This window comes from Balaenoptera ricei, chromosome 11 (assembly GCF_028023285.1).
Source record: "Balaenoptera ricei isolate mBalRic1 chromosome 11, mBalRic1.hap2, whole genome shotgun sequence".
NCBI lineage: Eukaryota > Metazoa > Chordata > Mammalia > Artiodactyla > Balaenopteridae > Balaenoptera > Balaenoptera ricei.
In genome coordinates, this window is record NC_082649.1 from 99,445,179 (window position 1) to 99,463,959 (window position 18,781).

Here is an 18,781-nt window from a genome sequence, read left to right on the forward strand (position 1 = left end):
AGGTAGTTAGTTATACCCCAGATAAAGTTTTGAATATAAATACTAAGGCAAATGGAGAGCCTGCCTTGTGGGTTTCCTTCTTGCTTTCATGTACAGATGGGGGAAGAGTTGGAATTTAAAACATGAAACACAAACTTGAGTCTTAGTGGATTCTTAAGAAATCCTAAGTTCATTGAAGAGCCATGGGGTCATGTAATTTTTTTCAGAATTCAGGGTTGAATGTAAAGACATCTTTGCTTTAACAGGGGGCTTTATGGTGGTTTGGCCCAAGAGGTCAAAGGAAGGCACCTTCTTAGGCAGGGATTTTGTTTCTTTCCCTTTTTTTGTCACTTTTAGTAAGGATCATCTGATACATTTATCAGAGTATAAATTGTTTAGTCCCCTCGTGGCTAAATATTAATAGATAATGGTCCTTAAGGACATAAATGAAAGGCTCTTGTGCAGAAATATTGTCAGTTCTCCATAATTATTATTCTTGGGCACTGGTGCTTTGTGGGCCAGGAACCCCAGTTGCAAAGGATGTAATGTGTTGACAAATTCACAGTTTTCTTTTGTTTGTTTGTTTGTTTTTTTACTGTATTTTCCTAGTCGGCAGATAAACTTCTTTGCACTTTTTTTGAGGCTAAAAGTCTGAGATCAAGGTGTCGGCAGGGGTGGTTTCTCCTGAGACCTCTCTCCTTGGCTTTCAGATGGTCACTCTCTTGCCTCTTCATATGGTCCTTCCTCTGTGTGTGCATGTCCCTGGTGTGTTTTGTGTGTCCACGTTTTCTCTTATAAGGACACTGGTTATATTGGATTAGGGCCCACCCTAATGGCCTTTATTTTTTTAATTTTTTTTTTGAGGTTTAATTGACATATTAGTTTCAGGTGTACAACATAGTGATTTCATAATGATTTGTATACGTTGTGAAATGATAACCATAATAAGTCTAGCCAACATCCCTCACCTTAGTTACAATTTTTTTTTCTTGTGATGAGAACTTTTAAGATCTACTCTCTTAGCAACTTTAAAATGTGCGATACAGTATTAACTAGTCACCATGCTATAGATTATACCCCCATGACTTATTTATTTTACAATTGGAGATTTCTACCTTTGACCCCCTATAGCCATTTCTTCCACCCCAAAAAAATTTTGCAGTTTTAAAAACTATCCTTATACACAAAAAGATTGGGAACCACTGCTCTAAAGTTATTAGTGGTGGTCTACAAGAGATTTGTCAAAATCTGGGGCATAGGCTTTTTTTTTTTTTTTTTTTTTAAGCCTTAGTTTTTATATTGGTTACCAGGCACTGGAAGAGGAAATACCATATTCAAAAACAGTAATGTTGAGCATTTAGAAATATTTTACTTAGGAAAAAATAAGTTTGTAAATAGAAAATGTTTTAACAAAAAAGAAAAATAGAAGCTAAATCCTAAGATGCTTTATGTTTTACTCCACTTTGTTCAGTGCTAGAATTCTGGGCTTTGCTTAGGGTCAAACTCTGACAGGACAGGAAAAGCAATAGAGATGACTGAAAGAGACAATAAAATAACTGGGAAATTTTAACGTAGTATATGGTTGTGATTATATTTTGCATGAGAATTTGGAGTAACTTTACTGTACCAGTTGTATTCATTAAAAAGTACTGTTTTGTCCGTGTCCTGGGGCTAGTTTATTGTAAGAATTAATGAATGAGAATTTTGGCCCAGATACAGCTGAAGGGTTTACTGAAACTGGATTATCAGGGTTTTTATTTTTATTGGCCACGCCACGCAGCTTGTGAGATCTAAGTTCCCCAACCAGGGATTGAACCCAAGCCCTTGGCAGTGAAAGGGCAGAGCCCTAACCACTGGACCGCCAGGGAATTCTCTGTATCAAGGTTTTTAAGTTATTTTCATATTAAGATCTCCAGAGAATAATTTTACAATCCATAAGTTAAATATTTTTGATGTTTTTCATGATGAGAACTCTTACAAGTTTCTGCGTCTCATAACAAATTAATAGCTAGTTGGTCCAGAGATGTTCATCCTCTTGGACTTCTAGGGAAATGATGTACTTACCATTCCAAAGATTTCATTTTACCCAGTAAGCTACTATATGAGTAAATGTGGGCTAGTTTTTTGCTTAGGCAAAACAATGTACATCCATGTTTCTTTGAGTTGATCATTGCCTTACATCACTGTTACTTTTTAAATTACAAATTATCCTGAGTTTAATTTTATTGTTATCAGTATAGCTTATGGAAGGTAGTTTGGTAATAGAATGTGTTGGTATATATTTGCACTGACATTGATTTGGGCCTGTTTTCCACTAACTAGGTCTTAAGATATCTCTGCTTTGTGGTTCATATAGGTATCAGCTATATATATTCCCAGATGTTTCTGTTCTGTGACACCATTATTAGTTAGTTATTTTTTGACTGGAAAATATTCCTCCATTGAGTATATGAGCTTTTTTAACCCTAAGTTAGTCATCAGTCTGAGGTTCTAGTACTCTTAAGAAACTGCTCATTAAAAAGAACAGCTGGCTAGCACCTCAGATATGAGCCATTGCTAGTGTGATGTTACAGTCCTTCTCTTTTTTTTTTTTTTTTTTTTTGACTCAAAACCAATTTTTTTTTCTTTTCTAACATCTTTATTGGAGTATAATTGCTTTACAATGGTGTATTAGTTTCTGCTTTATAACAAAGTGAATCAGCTGTACATATACATATATCCCCATATCTCTTCCCTCTTGCATCTCCCTCCCTCCCACCCTCCCTGTCCTACCCCTCTAGGTGGTCACAAACAGTCCTTCTCTTTAATGCATTGGTTTATCACACTTAACTGCTTCCAGGTGTTTCTTTTGTGTTTTATCCGTTTTTACTTATTGACACATAGCATATACAAATAAGAATGCTGTGTCACAGATGTGGGTCGTGTGTATGCTTGTACTTAACTCTGCTATAAGGAAAAATCTGCATTCTCAAGAACATAAGAAATTTTATTATCAACAAACTCAGATCAAAAAATAATTGCTTACTGGGACCTCCCTGGCAGTCCAGTGGTTAAGACTTTGCCTTCCAATGAAGGGGGTGCGGGTTTGATCCCTGGTGGGGGAGCTAAGATCCCACATGCCTCAGGGCCAGAAAACCAAAACAGAAGCAATATTGTAACAAACTCAATAAAGACTTTAAAAATGGTCTATATCAGGGCTTCCCTGGGGGCTCAGTGGTTAAGAATCCGCCTGCCAATGCAGGCGACATGGGTTCAATCCCTGGTCCAGGAAGATCCCACGTGCCGCGGAGCAACTAAGCCCGTGCGCCACAACTACTGAGCCTGCGCGCCTAGAGCCCGTGCTCCGCAACAAGAGAAGCCACCGCAATGAGAAGCCCGCACACCACAACGAGGAGTAGCCCCCGCTCGCCACGACCAGAGAAAGCCCGCACGCAGCCATAAATACGTAAAAAAATAAGTAGATAAATAAATAAATCTATTAAAAAATGGTCCATATCAAATTTAAAAATCAAAAAAAAATTGCTTACAGTATTTGTTTTTTGTTTTTTGAGGGGTTTTTTTGGCTATACGGCTTGCGGGATCCTAGTTCCCCAACCAGGGATCAAATCTGTGTCTCCTGCAGTGGAAGCGCGGAGTCCTAACCACTGGACCACCAGGGAATTCCCAGTAATTTTTTTTTTTCTTAAAAAAAAAAGATTAAGACATTTTTAATAGCTATGTGTGTGTAATTGTAAAGCCTGAACATTACTCAGCAAATCAATTGATGAATTACATTACGTTTTTATCCATTTTCACTTTTGCCTTGGAATGATGGTCTTTCTTTCCCTATCACTGCCACCTGTCATTGTAAGCCAACCACTCTCACCATATTTATAATAAACAAGGGACAGCTTTATTCAGCAAATGTAATATGTACAACTGATATTTCTGGGATTTGCTTTAAAATAATAATGTAGAAGAGGAAAGATTATAGATAAAATAAGATTGGCTATGAGTTGGTTGTTGATTAAAACTCGGTAGTCAGTGAGTTCATTACAGGGTTTTCTCTGGTTTTGTATTTGTTTGAAATTTTTCATAATAAAGTTTTTTTAAGATGCAAAAAAATAGCATATCAGACAAGATAAGTAGTGTGAACAAAATTTTGAAGGAAAAGAAACAGATGAATAGCTAATTAACAAAGGTGGTCTTCCATTCAGGCAAAGGAGTTTGAACTAACCCAGTAGGTATTAGGTAGCCATTGTAGGTTTCTAATAGTAGAATGATAATGATCATAGTTATTTAGCGTCATGGGAGAATGAAGAGTAGATTGGAGGGTTGAGAACTCAGTTAGTGAGAGCAGTTCACTGCAACCTTGAAATGATAAGGAGGTGAGTAGTGTTGGTGAATGGATGGATAAAAGATAATCTGTGAAATATTTCAGAGGAGAAAGAATAGCTCTGCATCTAGGCTGTCAGTCAGGTGCTAGTGCCAGCACAGTGAAAAGGAGAGGTTTTTTGCCTCATTGGCCCAGGACTTAGATTTGAACCATGTCCGGTGTCATAGTGGAGTATATACCAAATGATTTGTAGCTACATTACAAATTTAGTCAATATTTTGGCACTCTGTCTTTTAGTAAGTCAATATTGACAAGCTTCTTGTAGTTTCAAACTTTTTTCTCTTTCCGAGGGTAATTATAAATGGGAGGAATCATATATACTACTGAGGCAGAACTGCTAGAACAGAGTTTTGATAGCTTATTTGAAACTGAAGAGCTCAAATCAACAGATGCCAGCTAGATGGCTAGCATTTGTTTTTTCATTACTGGGAAAAGAAATTTAGAGCTTGGCGCTGCCTTCTTTTAAATGAATTTAAAGTTATGTCATGGGACAACCATAAGAAAATACTTCCATTGTGTAATAGTGCATTATCTAGGTTTTACTTTGAAGATCCCATCCCAAGTTTAGTGAAAAAGCAATTGAGATCTCCTACTTAGTATAAAAGAATTTTAGAGGACATCCAGTGCATCCAGTCAGTAGTCTTAAAAGTGTATCACAGAATTGTTGAGAATTTGCAATTAACTTTCGTGTTAGAGTTTTCTTGTAGGCTGTAGAGAGTCTTCTAAGGAAGAAACTCTATGAGGAATGTTAGAATTGAAATTATTTTGAACATTACGGGAAAATGTAGCCTTCCCACTATGTTTGTAGGAGTGTAAACTGGCTTTAACTTTCTGGAGGGTGGTTCGGCATCACTAATAAATGTGCTCATGCCCTTCTAGCAGTTCCACTTCTAAGAATGTGTCCTAAGGAATTGTTTATACACATGTATAAAGAAAGGCATATGTACATGCCCATTCAATGCAGCATTGTGTATATTATGGAAGATTAGCAACAATCTAAACATTCTCCTGCAGAGAATTGATTTAAATTATAGTAGATCCATAGGATAGAATACAGTGCTGTCTTTTTTTTGTTTGGCTGCATTGGGTCATCATTGCGGTGCACGGGCTTCTCATTGCGGTGGCTTGTTTTGTTGCGGAGCACGGGCTCTAGGCGCACAGGCTTCAGTAGTTGTGGTGTGTGGGCTTAGTAGTTGCGGCTCGCGGGCTCTAGAGCGCAGGCTCAGTAGTTGTGGCACACGGGCTTAGTTGCTCCATGGCAGGTGGGATCCCAGACCAGGGCTTGAACCCGTGTCCCCTGCATTGGCAGGCGAATTCTTAACCACTACACCACCAGGGAAGCCTCAGTGCTGTCGTTTAAAAGGAAGAAATAAATTTTGTACATGCGCATATAGAAAGATGTCCAAAACTTACTACTAAATGAGTAAAGCTGATTAAAGAACAGTAGGGTTCTCACTTTCATCTTTGAGGAACTTTGGGAAGTGGAATTATGTGAGAATTTCACTTCTACTTTTTATGCTTTTGTAATGTTTGTATATTTTTATAAGCATTTATTATTTCTTAATAAGTCAGTAAAGATACAGCTGTTGGTCAGGAGCGGATCCCCGTTGTGCACATCAGAATTGTTAAGCTTTAAATTCCTTTACTGCTAGATACTTAGCCACCTGGTCTGTCAAATAATCACAGAACACGTATAGTCAGGTTCTGTTTGTCTGTGTTTTGAAGGTTCTTGCTGCCCATTGTTCTTCATTCTTCTTCATTCTTAATAGAATTTTTCATGAGACCAATCAGTGAAAAGTTTTGTCTAAACAGTTTAAGAGATTTATAAAAGAATCTGTTTCTGTATCCCTCTGTGTCACTGCTAAAAGATGGAGTGGTTTGGGGTTTTCTTTCTTTGGGGGTAGGGTGTTGTTTTCACTTCAGGATGACTCATGAATTGTAGAGACACACTTTAGGATTTTCTTTTCCCTCATGGTTGTAAAGATGCAATACTTTGGCACATAGGGAAACCGAAAGAGTTTTTGCAAAGTGCCTACCCTCTTCTACTTGGATAAGAGAAACTTTATTATTTTTGGGGGGGCGGGGGCTGCGTTGGGTCTTTGTTGCTGCGCGTGGGCTTTCTCTAGTTGCGCCGAGCGGGGACTACTCTTCATTGTGGTGCGTGGGCTTCTCATTGTGGCTTCTCTTGTTGCGGAGCACGGGCTCCAGGTGCGTGGGCTTCAGTAGTTGTGGCTCGCAGGCTCTAGAGCACAGGCTCAGTAGTTGTGGTGCATGGGCTTAGTTGCTCTGCAGCATGCGGGATCTTCCCAGAGGAGGGATCGAACCTGTGTTCCCTGCGTTGGCAGGCGGATTCTTAACCACTGTGCCACCAGGGAAGTCCCAATAGAAACATTTTAAAATAAAACTTAACATGGTTTTTATATGTAGTAGAGTTACATGAGTAGTTACTCACTTCATGATTGTTGAATGAATGAATGAAGAAAACCCTGACAAATCTGGGTAATATAAATCCCAAGAGAGCCAGGAATGTTAATCTGGACTTGTTTGTCTAACGTAGTACCAACAATAATTGGTGCTTAATTTTTTAAAAATTTCTTTTAGGGAATTCCCTGGTGGACTATTGGTTAGGACTCTGCGCTCTCACTGTGGAGGGCCCAGGTTCAGTCCCTGGTTGGGGAACTAAGATCCCACAAGCTGCTCAGCAGCCAAAAAAAAAATTTTTTTTCTTTTAATTCAAATGTTGCTATCTAAAGTTAGTAGTAATTACTTTAATAAATAGAGCCTATACATTAAAATCCTAATTTTCTTCTAAACTCCACTACTGTGTGTGTGACTTCTTATAAGTTAATACTTTTATAGCTATGTTTCTTCATCTATAGAATAATGAATTAGACTCTGAACTTAAAACTCTAAATTTTTTATCAACCGGAGATATTTTGCCTAAACTACTGAAAATATAAAGATATCAATTCCTGATAAATATGTATAACTCACTTTGTCTGGAGTAAGTGAACATGGTTCCCATTCAGGGTTTGAAAATGAAAACAGTAAGGATTTAGAGGAGGCAAACACAGAGGTAGGAGAGGTTCTTTTCCTATCTAGTATGGAACATGGCTCTAAAGCATGATCAGAGGCTTCAAACACGGTAGGACAAAACCTTTAGAAAGTCTTTAGAATATAGCTCTTTAAAGAGGTAAATCGAAGTTCATTGAGGGTATCATCTTTATTTGACACTTAGAAACCTAAAATTTTCCTAATTGATTATTGTTAAAGGCAGAAAGAGTCTGTGCATCCTTGGTTAGTTTAGCAGTAAATATCTGTTTATCATAGTTGAATGAGTTGTAAATAAAATATTTCTTCAGTGTCATCTTAAAATAATTTAAGATTGTAGTATTTAGTTTCGTTATTTACAGAGTGTACTCTTATCCTGTTACTCACCCCCACCTCCCTTCCAAGCACAATGAAATATGTCTTCGCCTCTATAATATTGCCATTATTGAAGTTTTTCATGGGGAAAGAAATTCTTACTATGGACTGAAGTAGGATTTTTTTTTAATTGGGTTTTAATTACCTCCTACTCTAGTAAGTTTAGAGCTTTTGTAGACAGTTTATTCTGCCAAGCCCAGTAGCCCCTAGAGGGAGTATAAATTTAGGCAAAGGAGCCAAGGGATAAACACGTGTTGAAGGAGAAGAGGTAGGAGAAAAGGAAAACTTTATCTTGGCTCTAAATTACTAAATAATGATGTTTCTTTAGTCTCTCTTAATTGTTTATCCCAACACGTTTGTCTTTTCTTCTCTTCAGCCCTGAATTTCTAGATCCTTTGCCTGTATTAACTTGCTTCAGATCGTAAGCCTAACATAACTTACACTACCCCAAGTACATGAACTTTTCCCCAGATCTCTGAACTCTTTCTCTTTTCTTAGAGTACATCTCTTATTTTCCAATAATTCTTATTTATTTATTCTAATGCTTATCACTTCTCTCTCCTAGACTTTTTTTTTTTTGCATGTTTCCTACATATCCTTTTCTCACATGATTTACTTTAGCAAAATTGAAATATACAGTTAGAGATGAGTGAAAATAATTTTTAGCCACATTCAGATTATTAGTAGCACCTCCTCTTTGTTTACATATATTTTAAAGTTCCAGAGAGCCACTTAAATTATTATTTGCTACAAACACTGATCTGTGTGCACCTATGTCAGCAGTACAGGTATTATTCTTTCTACTGTACACTGAGAAAACAGACTTTTGAGACATTGTATGAATTGCCTGAGTCACTGTCACGATTCACAGAAATTTAGAGCAGGAGGAAACCCAATGAAGATTTTACTTTGAGGAACTTAAGTCTCATCTATAAAAAGTGATTTTTCAGAGATCACCAGACTAATTAAGTTATAGGCTAGAACTCAAATTTCCTAACTCCTAATACAGTACTTTTCCCTAACATACTTTTTCTCCTCCCAAGATAAAAAGCTTTATGTTAACAGTACAACGGCAGTGTTTTTCCTCAATATCTCAGTTTGGGTTGGAAATGGAAGATAAGCATATAATGCAGCTGCCACATTAGTTCTCAAACAAGTTGGTTGTGTAGCTAAATGTACATATATGTTTACTGCTTTCTTAAGTGTTATGTGATTTAAAAATTGAGGGTATAATCATACAAAAAAATCTTCTAATCTCTCTGTCTTCCCTTTTTACTGTGTAGTCATTCAAAAGTAGGAAATTTAAGTATTAGAAGTATTTAAGAATAATCTCAACTTATATGTATAACAAAATTTTGAATAATCAGTAGATTCAGAAATTGAATCTTAAAATTAGTGGTTATTTTCTTTTAACCCTTATTGAAAATTTTTCTGACATTTTTTTTCTTCTGAACTGTGTTGAATTTATTCATTTATTGGCCTATTAAAAATTTTACTGCTTCAGAGTTATTCTGTATATCTGTTGATTTTTATTATTTTAATAGTTTAAATATCGGGATAGTAGATTGGGCTGAACACATTGATTTCAGAATACATTTTAGAAGCTTGTGTTTTTAGTGAATCCCACTTTAAGGGTTATTGCTTTCAAAAAGAAGAAATTTGGTTAATTGTCGCATCTGGCTAGTTGGAGTTTAGAGAAATGAGGTTTCTTGTATACAGTCTTTTATTTAGTATGCAAGGCAGGAAAAAATCCTAATAATTTCATAACAATACTGTGTGAACAACCTGATACCAAAGCTCTGAAAAAGAAACCAGGCCTAGGAGATGATGAATCTAATCTAGGGAGGATTTTTTCTTTTTTTTTTTAATATTTATTTATTTATTTGGTTGCGCCAGGTCTTCGTTGCAGCATGTGGGCGCCTTAGTTGCGGCGTGCGTGTGGCTTCTAGTTCCCTGACCAGGGATCGAACCCGGGCTCCCTGCACTGGGAGCACGGAGTCTTAACCACTGCGCCACCAGGGAAGTCCCCTTAGGAGGATTTTTAAGTTGAGGATGTTTTAGATTCTAAAATAGTAAGTTGTGGCTTATAGGATGAAAATAATCATTAGCCCTCTTAAAAGATCTGAAGTAATATTACTGCCCTTGAGAAAAGTGGGCATTGCAAACTGTTATTACTCAGCATACCTTTTGTGTCAGCCTAAGCAAGAAGAGATTTTTCTCTCTTTTTGTAATACCTGCCTATTTTTAACATATTGAGTTTCACATAATTTCAAAAATGTCTATAAAATATACCTTTCTGGCCCTGAATTAGTGAGTGTGCATATTTGTCTTTACTTTGAAATCTCATAATTGGGCCCTAGATTGCAGAGTGATTTTAAAACTTAGGGAAGCCACTACATCCCCAAACATTTTTTTTTTTATAAGAATGGGAGAAAAGTAAAATTTCAACATAAATACCTTGCTGTTAGCATGAGAATTCATAAAAATAAAAATAATCTCAGTGTTTTCTTTCAAATGTAATGATAGAGGATAGATATTATAAAGCCAAAGGAACTAAAAAGGGGCATTTTGAGAAAATGGCGTATTTGTATATATCTAAATATATATTCACTAACATGTTTTGTCAGAGATCAAAACTGAGGAAGAAATTTGACTTTCTGGTGGTTTGTGGAGAGAGTTGATCAGAGATTGCTTCTTGGCTAAGTTGCTGTCTGCATAGGCTGTTAACAATTGTTTCTCTGGCAGCAGATCTTGTTCATCAGGATTGCATCATTTCTGGGAGAATGGCCAAGGTCCACAGCCACAGTACAAAGACTGTCTGAAGCATATGAGGCCTGTTCTTTTTCTGAAGCGGCACTCCTCTTCCTGCCAGTCCTCTTCACAGGATTACTGAAGCAGACTTGTTCTGAATTTCTTTCATCGGATTGGCTGTTTATTGGACTCTTGTCTCCCAGCTGCTTCCGGCTCACCTGGCTGATGCAATTTCTTTTTCTGAAATCTCTGTTGGAGTTGTTCTTAAAACACTTTTTGTCTGTTTTCTCTGAGAGTGACCTGACAGATCACATGGGTCTTGTGCTTTCAGCAAGTCATATAGAGAAGAGACTGTCAGAATGGCAGATACAGAGACTATTGACCATTTCTGAATTCAATTAAAAAGACTGGGGTAATTATAAACTATTTCTGGCACGTTCTTAAAAGCCTTTTCCTTAGAAACTATATGTAAATGGTGACTTCTCAAAAGAATACTCAGTACTGGGAGTCAAGCTGGTTCTGCTTCTGAGTCCAAGAACTTAACTACAGTTCCTGGGGGGTCTGATGGATTGTAGTTAAACTGAAATGAAATTGAAATTCTGATGCATTCATTTTCCCCCTACTGTATACTCATGTACTTATTTCTCTTTTTACTCCTGTCCTTTTTTCTTTCTTATTTGTTGTTGCTAAAGGAGTCTGTTTCTTCCTTTGTGTAATTCTTTTCTTCCTTCCATGTACTGTTACCTTCATACCTTTTATTTTTACAGTTCTGAGTATGCTCTTTTAAAATTGTTTCTAAAGAATAGTTTATTTCCCGATTTTTAATAAAAAGTTAGAAATTCATAAGATATCAACATAAAGAACATTTACTGTCTACTGCTTGGTAACTGGAATCTCACACACAGCTCTTTTCACATACATGATATAACATTTCAGATGTTGAAACCCCTTTCTGGCTAATGTTAAATTTGACTTTTTCCCCCCCAAGTCCTATGTCATCACCTATTTTCCTTTTCTTTTTGGAGTGTAGAAAGCTAATTAAAGCTCTGTTTTCTACATGCTTTCCATTGTGTAGTTGACCACAAATGGATTCCCTCTTGTCCCTCTTTCTACAGTAGGACAAGAGGGTAGGGGGAAGAAAGGACTAATATGAACTCTAACAGATCATGGTAGGTCCCTGTCTGACTGGAGAATAAATTTGACATTTGATTAAAGAAAAGCCTCCGAATTTAAGAATGGGTCAGAGGAGGAGAGAAGCACCTCCTAGGAGAGAGAAAAAGAAGGAATCCTTGGGGAAATGGGAGAGAATTCTGATTTGAAGGAAAGAAAAGGATTACCCAGAGACAATATGTATCACTTCTTTACTCAAATAGGCAATTACCTTTTCTACCCTTTATTTAGGTTCTGGCTTTACAGGAAAATAAGATAACAAGGTTAAAGGACAAAGATACAGTACTAAATGGAACAATTACCGTTAAAATATTATTTCTGTAGAATTCTATTCCATGTGTCCATCTATGTTATTTCTTTCTATACTAATTTGCTTCTCAACTTTTTCTAGGTCTTCAGAACTACTGGCAGATAATTTTGGGGGACTTCATATTCAGAGGTCTATAAAAAGGTGACTGAGCCAAGTAAATTCTTTTAATTTGTTTTAATTTTTGTACTTCAGTGAATGCTAAAAACTATAATTTTGATATGAGTGATCATAATTTATTCAGCAAATAATTCTCAAATGCCCTCTACATGCCAGGTGCTGTTGTAGGCTGTGGAAGTACAACAGAGGATAAAACACAAAAATCCTTGTCTTCATTGAGTTTTTACTTTGGTAGGAAGAGAGAGAGACAAATTAACAAGTAAGAGATACTTTGAAACTGTTCCACCTAGAGATTTTAATTCTTATCAATTCTTTCTAGGACATATCTCCAACTATGTGATAAATTGGTAACTGCTATAACTACTTAAGCTTGGTAAACTATAGTAGGAGCCTATTATCTTATAAAACCAGGGTAATTATAGTAAAATACTGCATATAGATGATCTGTTATAAGTTCTTCAGTTAACATTTTAATAGCTACATTTTGCATGTTATTTAGGAAAGGAACTAGTCTTGGGGTTATATGAGAAATAAGGTTTTGTTATCTTTTTTTTAAAATTAAAAACACCCAATATTATAAAAGTATTATTTGGAACAGTATAACCAAGGTGATCCAAAATGCCTTCATCAGAAGAGTGGAAAGGGTCATGTAAATTACACAAAAGGAAAGTGGAAGAATTCATCAAAGTAGTTAACTACTTAATCTTTCTTAAAGTTATTTTTCACCTATCCACATTAGCTGGGTTGGGATTTCATTAAGGAATGTATTAATCACTTATTCATTTATTAAGGAGATATTATTTGAAGTGATTTTTCCATCTTTTCCTTTTAAGTATATCTTCTTTTGACTCAGAAAAATAACCACTGTCAGCTTAGTTTTGTAAGTTTTCTTTTATCTAGACACCTACATTTTTTTATGGGCATATAACAGTAATGGCTATGACAGAGGATTTTTTAATGGTGTTGAGTAATTGGCAGGGAGGGGTTCTTTACTGAAATATAACACATGATTCAGATTCCTGTATTGGTCAAAGTAGTATGCTCATTATTAGACTCTGTTCTGGTTATTTAGCCAAGTAACCTCTAGGCTTTTTTTTTTTTTTTTTTTTTTTTTTTTTTTTTTTTTGAGAATTATGCAGTGATACCAAATAGGGAAAGAGTTGTAACCAACAATCCCCAATATTTAAAAATGCCCTTTTGGGCTTATTTGATAAGTATTCTCTCTTCTGTTACTTGTAAATTTTATTTCAATTTCCCAGAGGATTAGAGAGTGTACTGCTCTCCTCTGTTTGGTTATATTTTTAGGGAAAGGAAACATTTATGTGTAAAATAGGCCCAAAGGCAGAAAGTTATATTAGTCACTTTTGTTTTATGAGCTGTAAGGAAGCAATAGGTAGGAAGATTTGCCCTTTTCATTTCAGTCTCAAGTCCAACATGTCACCTCAAGTTGAGTGGGAACAGGTATATTGCCACACAGGATTTGGAGAGTCCTAGGTCCATTAAGTGAGATCCAGCTCTTTCAAAGTGTAGGTGCCAGGGAGGACTGCTTAGTTTATAGCTGTTATAGCATTGTAAAATAATGATACAGAAGAGTATTATCTTTACGTGTTCTTAAAAATCTTGTCCTGATTCACTGTTCACTATTGGTTTTCTTTTCCATGTTAATTTGCTTCATATTTCAAAATAAGAGTCAAGCATCTGAGATCATCTACCATTTTAAAATTTGCATTGATCCCCTGTATTGACTCAATTAATATGGTATACTTTTCATTTGATTTAATTTTTTTAGTATAAATAACCATTTTCTGCTGTCTTATTTGTCTTATCATGAATCAGTGTATCAGTCATGACTTCTTTTTGTAGTTTTTTTGCAAAAATCTTTATTAACCTGGGCCTTAACAGTCACATTGACTTTCTTTCCTCCCACATAAAATGCTCTGTGTTCCATTCTTTTGATGGTTTTTTTTTACAGAACTATAAAATCACTAATGTAAAATCAAAGTACACTTTTTCCCTTTGCACCATACCTCCAAATCTCTTAATCTACTTGATCTACTTTTGTTTCTTTACACTACCAAGTTTGTTTCTCTGTTCCCAAACTCCACTTGCTGTGGTCACCAACTCAAGGTATCCTCACTGCTTTTCCATGCAAAATTTTCTAATTTTTATCATGAAACTGTACACTTTGTGGTTTATGTTTTTATTCATACCTAGCAGTGGATATTATCTCACAGATATAGTTACTAATTACATCTTCTCCCAAAATTATAGTTATTAAAAAGGTTTAAAAGAAGGAAAAGAGTATTCCATGACAAAAGAAGGCAATAAGAAACAGCTATTCAGTCAAATATAAACAGATTAATTTCTTTTATCATCATATTTAATTTGGAAGGAATAACATTAAACTATAACATTAAACTAGTAAATTCTTTTAACTATTCTGTGTCTTGTTAGTTAAGTCCTAGGGTGTCAGAAATTTTTGTTTGATAAGCAGTTGTGGAATGGGAGAAATGTACTCATTGGTGAGCAGACTATTATTTTCCCTTTATCTGAAAAGAAAAGAATTAAAATAGAAATGAAAAGTGAGCATAACTTTTGCTACCTCACTTTGTGGAACATTAATGTAGAACATAGTAAACACGAGACAATGTTGATCCCTTGTATTTGTTTTATATTTATCCCTTAAAAGCTTTGTTCAAAAAATAGAAAAATATTCAGTAGTATTTGCAATAAATTTAAAGAACTGTCTGGTTACTAGATGTTTTCCTTTTCTGTTCTAGGATTCCTCATGTCCATAACATGTTGGTTGAGGCTCTGCAGCTCACCCCCACTCTCAGAGTGGCCAGTCTCTGATAATTGGACCCCGTGATTTCCACTCTCTGCTGTGTTGGACGTCATGAGCATTGCAATCCCTCTGGGAGTCACCACACCAGATACATCCTACTCAGATATGGCTGCTGGATCAGAGTAAGTGCTGCTTCCTAGGTAGTGGATACATTACCAGTTTGTGTGGAGACAAATTTCTTGTGGGCATCTAATAATAAATATGTGGTATTTTCTAAACCCAAGCCTAGCCCATTGTAAATGACATTAGACCTTTCCCTTACCCCCATAGAAACTGGAGGAAAAAAATAATTAGAAGCGGGAGGAAAAGAATTTGGCGGGGCGGGATTTCTGAGTAAATAATTAATAGAATTAAATTTTCAAGGTAGTGATTATGTTTTCATTTGTTTTGATGGGTGAGGAAGATTGAAATAAGTAAGTGTCACTACCTGCTTCTGTAGAGTTAATGATTATCTGATGAATGGAGGATAAGGAGGAGTTCTCTCCAACTGATTTTCCTTGAAGGCCTCTTCCTATGTACTTCTCATTGTTCTAGAGTAAAGGGGCTGCAACTATATGGGCAGGTTACTTAGACATTCTGATATTTGGGATAGAAAATGTGGAAATTAGTATCATCTGTTTTTATAATATTCATTGCCTAGAAAGAGGACCTTCAAAATCAGTGGTACCAAACTTTTTTTTCAGCTAAGAGCAGCTTTAGGAATTCAGAATTTGTCGAAAAGTCCAATCCCTAAAATAGACTCCCAATTCTTGAAGAATTTAAATGCCAAATGGCAATGAAGGTAGGCCTTCATTATAAAACTTTATATTCACAGTTGAAAAATTTTTAGCCTTTTGTATCCCTTCTCTTTTAAGTTGTCCAAGATTCCCCCTGCTCACACATTCCCCCTCTTGTCCTTTTACCTCCCTTGTACCCAATCTTCCTTGCTTACAGAAAGGAAGTGGAAGCCCCCTACCTTTCAAGACGAAGTGGCACTACACCAGGATGTGAAAGTCCAGCGAAAGAGACCCAAGGGGCCTAGGGGGCAGCACACCCCCAGAAGCCAAGTCTATTCCAGGCAGTACCAGGGATTAGGGTCTGGGCTGGAAAAATCCTGGTGTTTTGAATATGTTCAGGTCCAGTTCAGACTCTTGATCCCACAGCCACTTCTTGAGTGAGGTGGGTGTTGCTCTAATTCCCCTGTTTCTCTTGCCATTCTCACAGTCCCTGGGGATTCCTTCCCCTTCAGCAAAGTAAAGAAACTGTACCAGAACTCTGGGTTCAACTGCATCCCTGATAATAGTGGTTTTCTTCCTTAAGACTGAGAATATTAGTAAAGAGCATGTATGTTTCTTTACAAAGCCACCTAGGATAATTTAACTGTTTCATGACTTCCTTAAAGAGGAAGACTTAAAATGAAGCTACCCTAAGAAGCAGTGTATTATATTCTGGGGTCGTGTAGAATTGAAAGCAGTTTCTGGCCTTATTCCCATATAAAAAGGAAGATGGAGGGTCGGGGGGTAGGGAAGGGTGGATTGTGTTACTTCCAGGGCCTTTTTTCCTGTTTTGTTTTGTTTTTATTGTTTTGCATGCCACAGAGATTTAGTTATGCTAATAGCCGAGACTACCAATTTTACAACTGTTTCCCAAATAGAGTACTTAAAAATCTTCCTGCATTAATAGGTAATTGTGTAGTGTTAATGAATTTGTATTAAGTCAACCACTAGCCTCCTATATGGATTGACTGACAAACTGTATATGTAAACAACGTTAACATTTGTCGGAAATTTCAACGAAAAGATTGACTCAGCAAGTTTGGGGTTAGTAGCTAAGGAAAAGACCTAAAGCTATTATTCTTAAAACAGGGATTTTTCCCAGAGTACAGAGCTGACTACCCATAAATGTTGCTAGGGAGTCCAGAAGTAATTGCAGAATCAAAAAATACTTCTGGCCTAAAAATTTAACTGCAGTGTTTCTATTTCCTGAAACATTTTCATCCATAATCTCCAGACAGATTTCTGATACTGTGGTCTTAGCTAATTACACAGTTTTTCGTTTAGTATTCCTATAAAGCAAGAGAATGTCAACAATTAGCTTATATACCACTCTGTTAAATTATTGATGATATTTGTTAATGCTTCACTATGCATATGTCACTGTCATGCATATTCCACTATTCTGAGCACTCTAAGATTAAACCTGGTATTAAGGACAACATCCTCAACTAAATAAAAGATCTAGACCTTACCTTATGGGATTTTAAATCTGATGGCAATGGTATGCATTATGTTTTGTTTTTGTTTTTTTGTATATTTGTAGGAAAACCTCTAGATGTAACAATAGAAGCAAAGACTTTTCTGAATTTACAATCCTGCCATAAATGAATTAAAGACATTTTCTAAGAGGTAGTGTTATAACAGCAGGTTGCATATTATACTTGGAACACAGTTGATGGAGTATATCTGTTGTAAGCATGGCTTCTGTGTATGTGCCTAGCTGTCATAGAAGTTCAAACATAGGGGAAGAAAGGCTATAAGTACATTTGCATAAAATCGTTCGCTAATGAAGAGATGCAATCCTAACACTCCAAAATTTTTATCGATATTTTAAAATATAGATAAGAGCTGATATATGTGTCTGTATGTCAGGGAATATCCTAGGAAATCCTATAGTTAACCTGTCAGCATGTAACTATGTATTTAATCAGTAACCAGTATGGAAATTGCAAAGTTTCCTCATCAAAAGATGTGAGCTTAAATTTTAGTATTTGGCACGCATAGCAATATATTAAATGCTATGCTTGACTACAAAGTATTGTGCAGTGGGATGGCCTTTTAACCTACACAATATACATTTTATTTTTATTCCCTAGACTTGCACATGAAGTGCATATGTTCATATTTACCCAGTTTGGAGATGGGTAAGATACAACTGGCATAGCTCCATCTCCATGGCCATCTTTTATTTCATGCCACTTTCCTTTTTCCCGTCCAAAAAACAAATTCCATTTCTAATAAACAGCTGTCATGTTTCACCCCATGTGTTCAGTGGTACAAAATCTCTTACATAAAATATGTACAGCTCTTTGAAATACTTGTTTATCTAGTAAATTAACAGTGTTGTGTAAAGTTATTACTTTCTCTTAACCTGTCCATCCTAGAAACTAAATTCTACCTTCATTTTATTAATGCTTGTTTGCCTTTGGTTTATTTAAGAAACCCCACCTGTTTCCTAATACTCAGAGCTGATTGCCTCTCAGTGAGCCACGTTCAGATCATCTATTTCTCAAGAATACTGACCTGCATTCTTGATGTATTCCCCTACCCCCGCCCAGTTCCCATCTTGCAGACACTCTTAAGTAATAAAATGCATGCACTTCACTAACAGAGAATACTTTCCTGTGTCTAAAGTTCTTCTTCACCTAGAAATTACCTTTGCTGTTATTTATAAGATCCCTTCTTACAGTTTTGGAGCATATAACTGGGTGAGTTGGATACATATCTCAGAATTTTCTTTTATCCCTCACTTTTCAGCTGACATTGCACCACACTGAACTGCACACTTGAATCCTGCCAAGTCCTACATTACGTGTATTTCCAAGCAGGAAGAATGTACATTACTTGAAGCAAACAATATTCATTATTTGATTCCCTAAAAGACCCTTTGATCCACCACTAAGGCTGAGTTATGTGTGTCTTTGGAGTTTCTGATTTGTGAATCTCAGTGCTGGTTAATTTAAATGACGGATAACCCATTATTCAGTTCTGCAAATCATACAATTGCATTCCTTAATTATCTTTCAAAATTCTCCAAAACCTAACCAGGTACC

At 36.2% G+C, this 18,781-nt stretch overlaps 1 protein-coding gene across 15 annotated transcripts in view; it reads left to right on the top strand.

Moving 5' to 3' along the window:
* The window catches only part of SETD5 (SET domain containing 5), a 79,841-nt gene that overhangs the window by 21,446 nt on the left and 39,614 nt on the right, over nucleotides 1-18,781 (top strand). For 6 of the 15 annotated variants that reach the window (XM_059940262.1, XM_059940272.1, XM_059940271.1 and 3 more), the window contains exon 1: nucleotides 15,019-15,095. Coding sequence is in view for 6 of the 15 variants with exons in the window: in XM_059940267.1 (XP_059796250.1) it covers nucleotides 15,025-15,095 (71 nt within the window). In the remaining 9 variants the exon portion in view is untranslated. Of the gene's footprint in view, nucleotides 1-12,092; nucleotides 12,153-12,295; nucleotides 12,388-14,908; nucleotides 15,096-15,906; nucleotides 16,132-17,271; nucleotides 17,358-18,781 lie in introns of those variants that run through there. The other 9 variants (XM_059940267.1, XM_059940266.1, XM_059940275.1 and 6 more) reach the window with 6 other exon arrangements.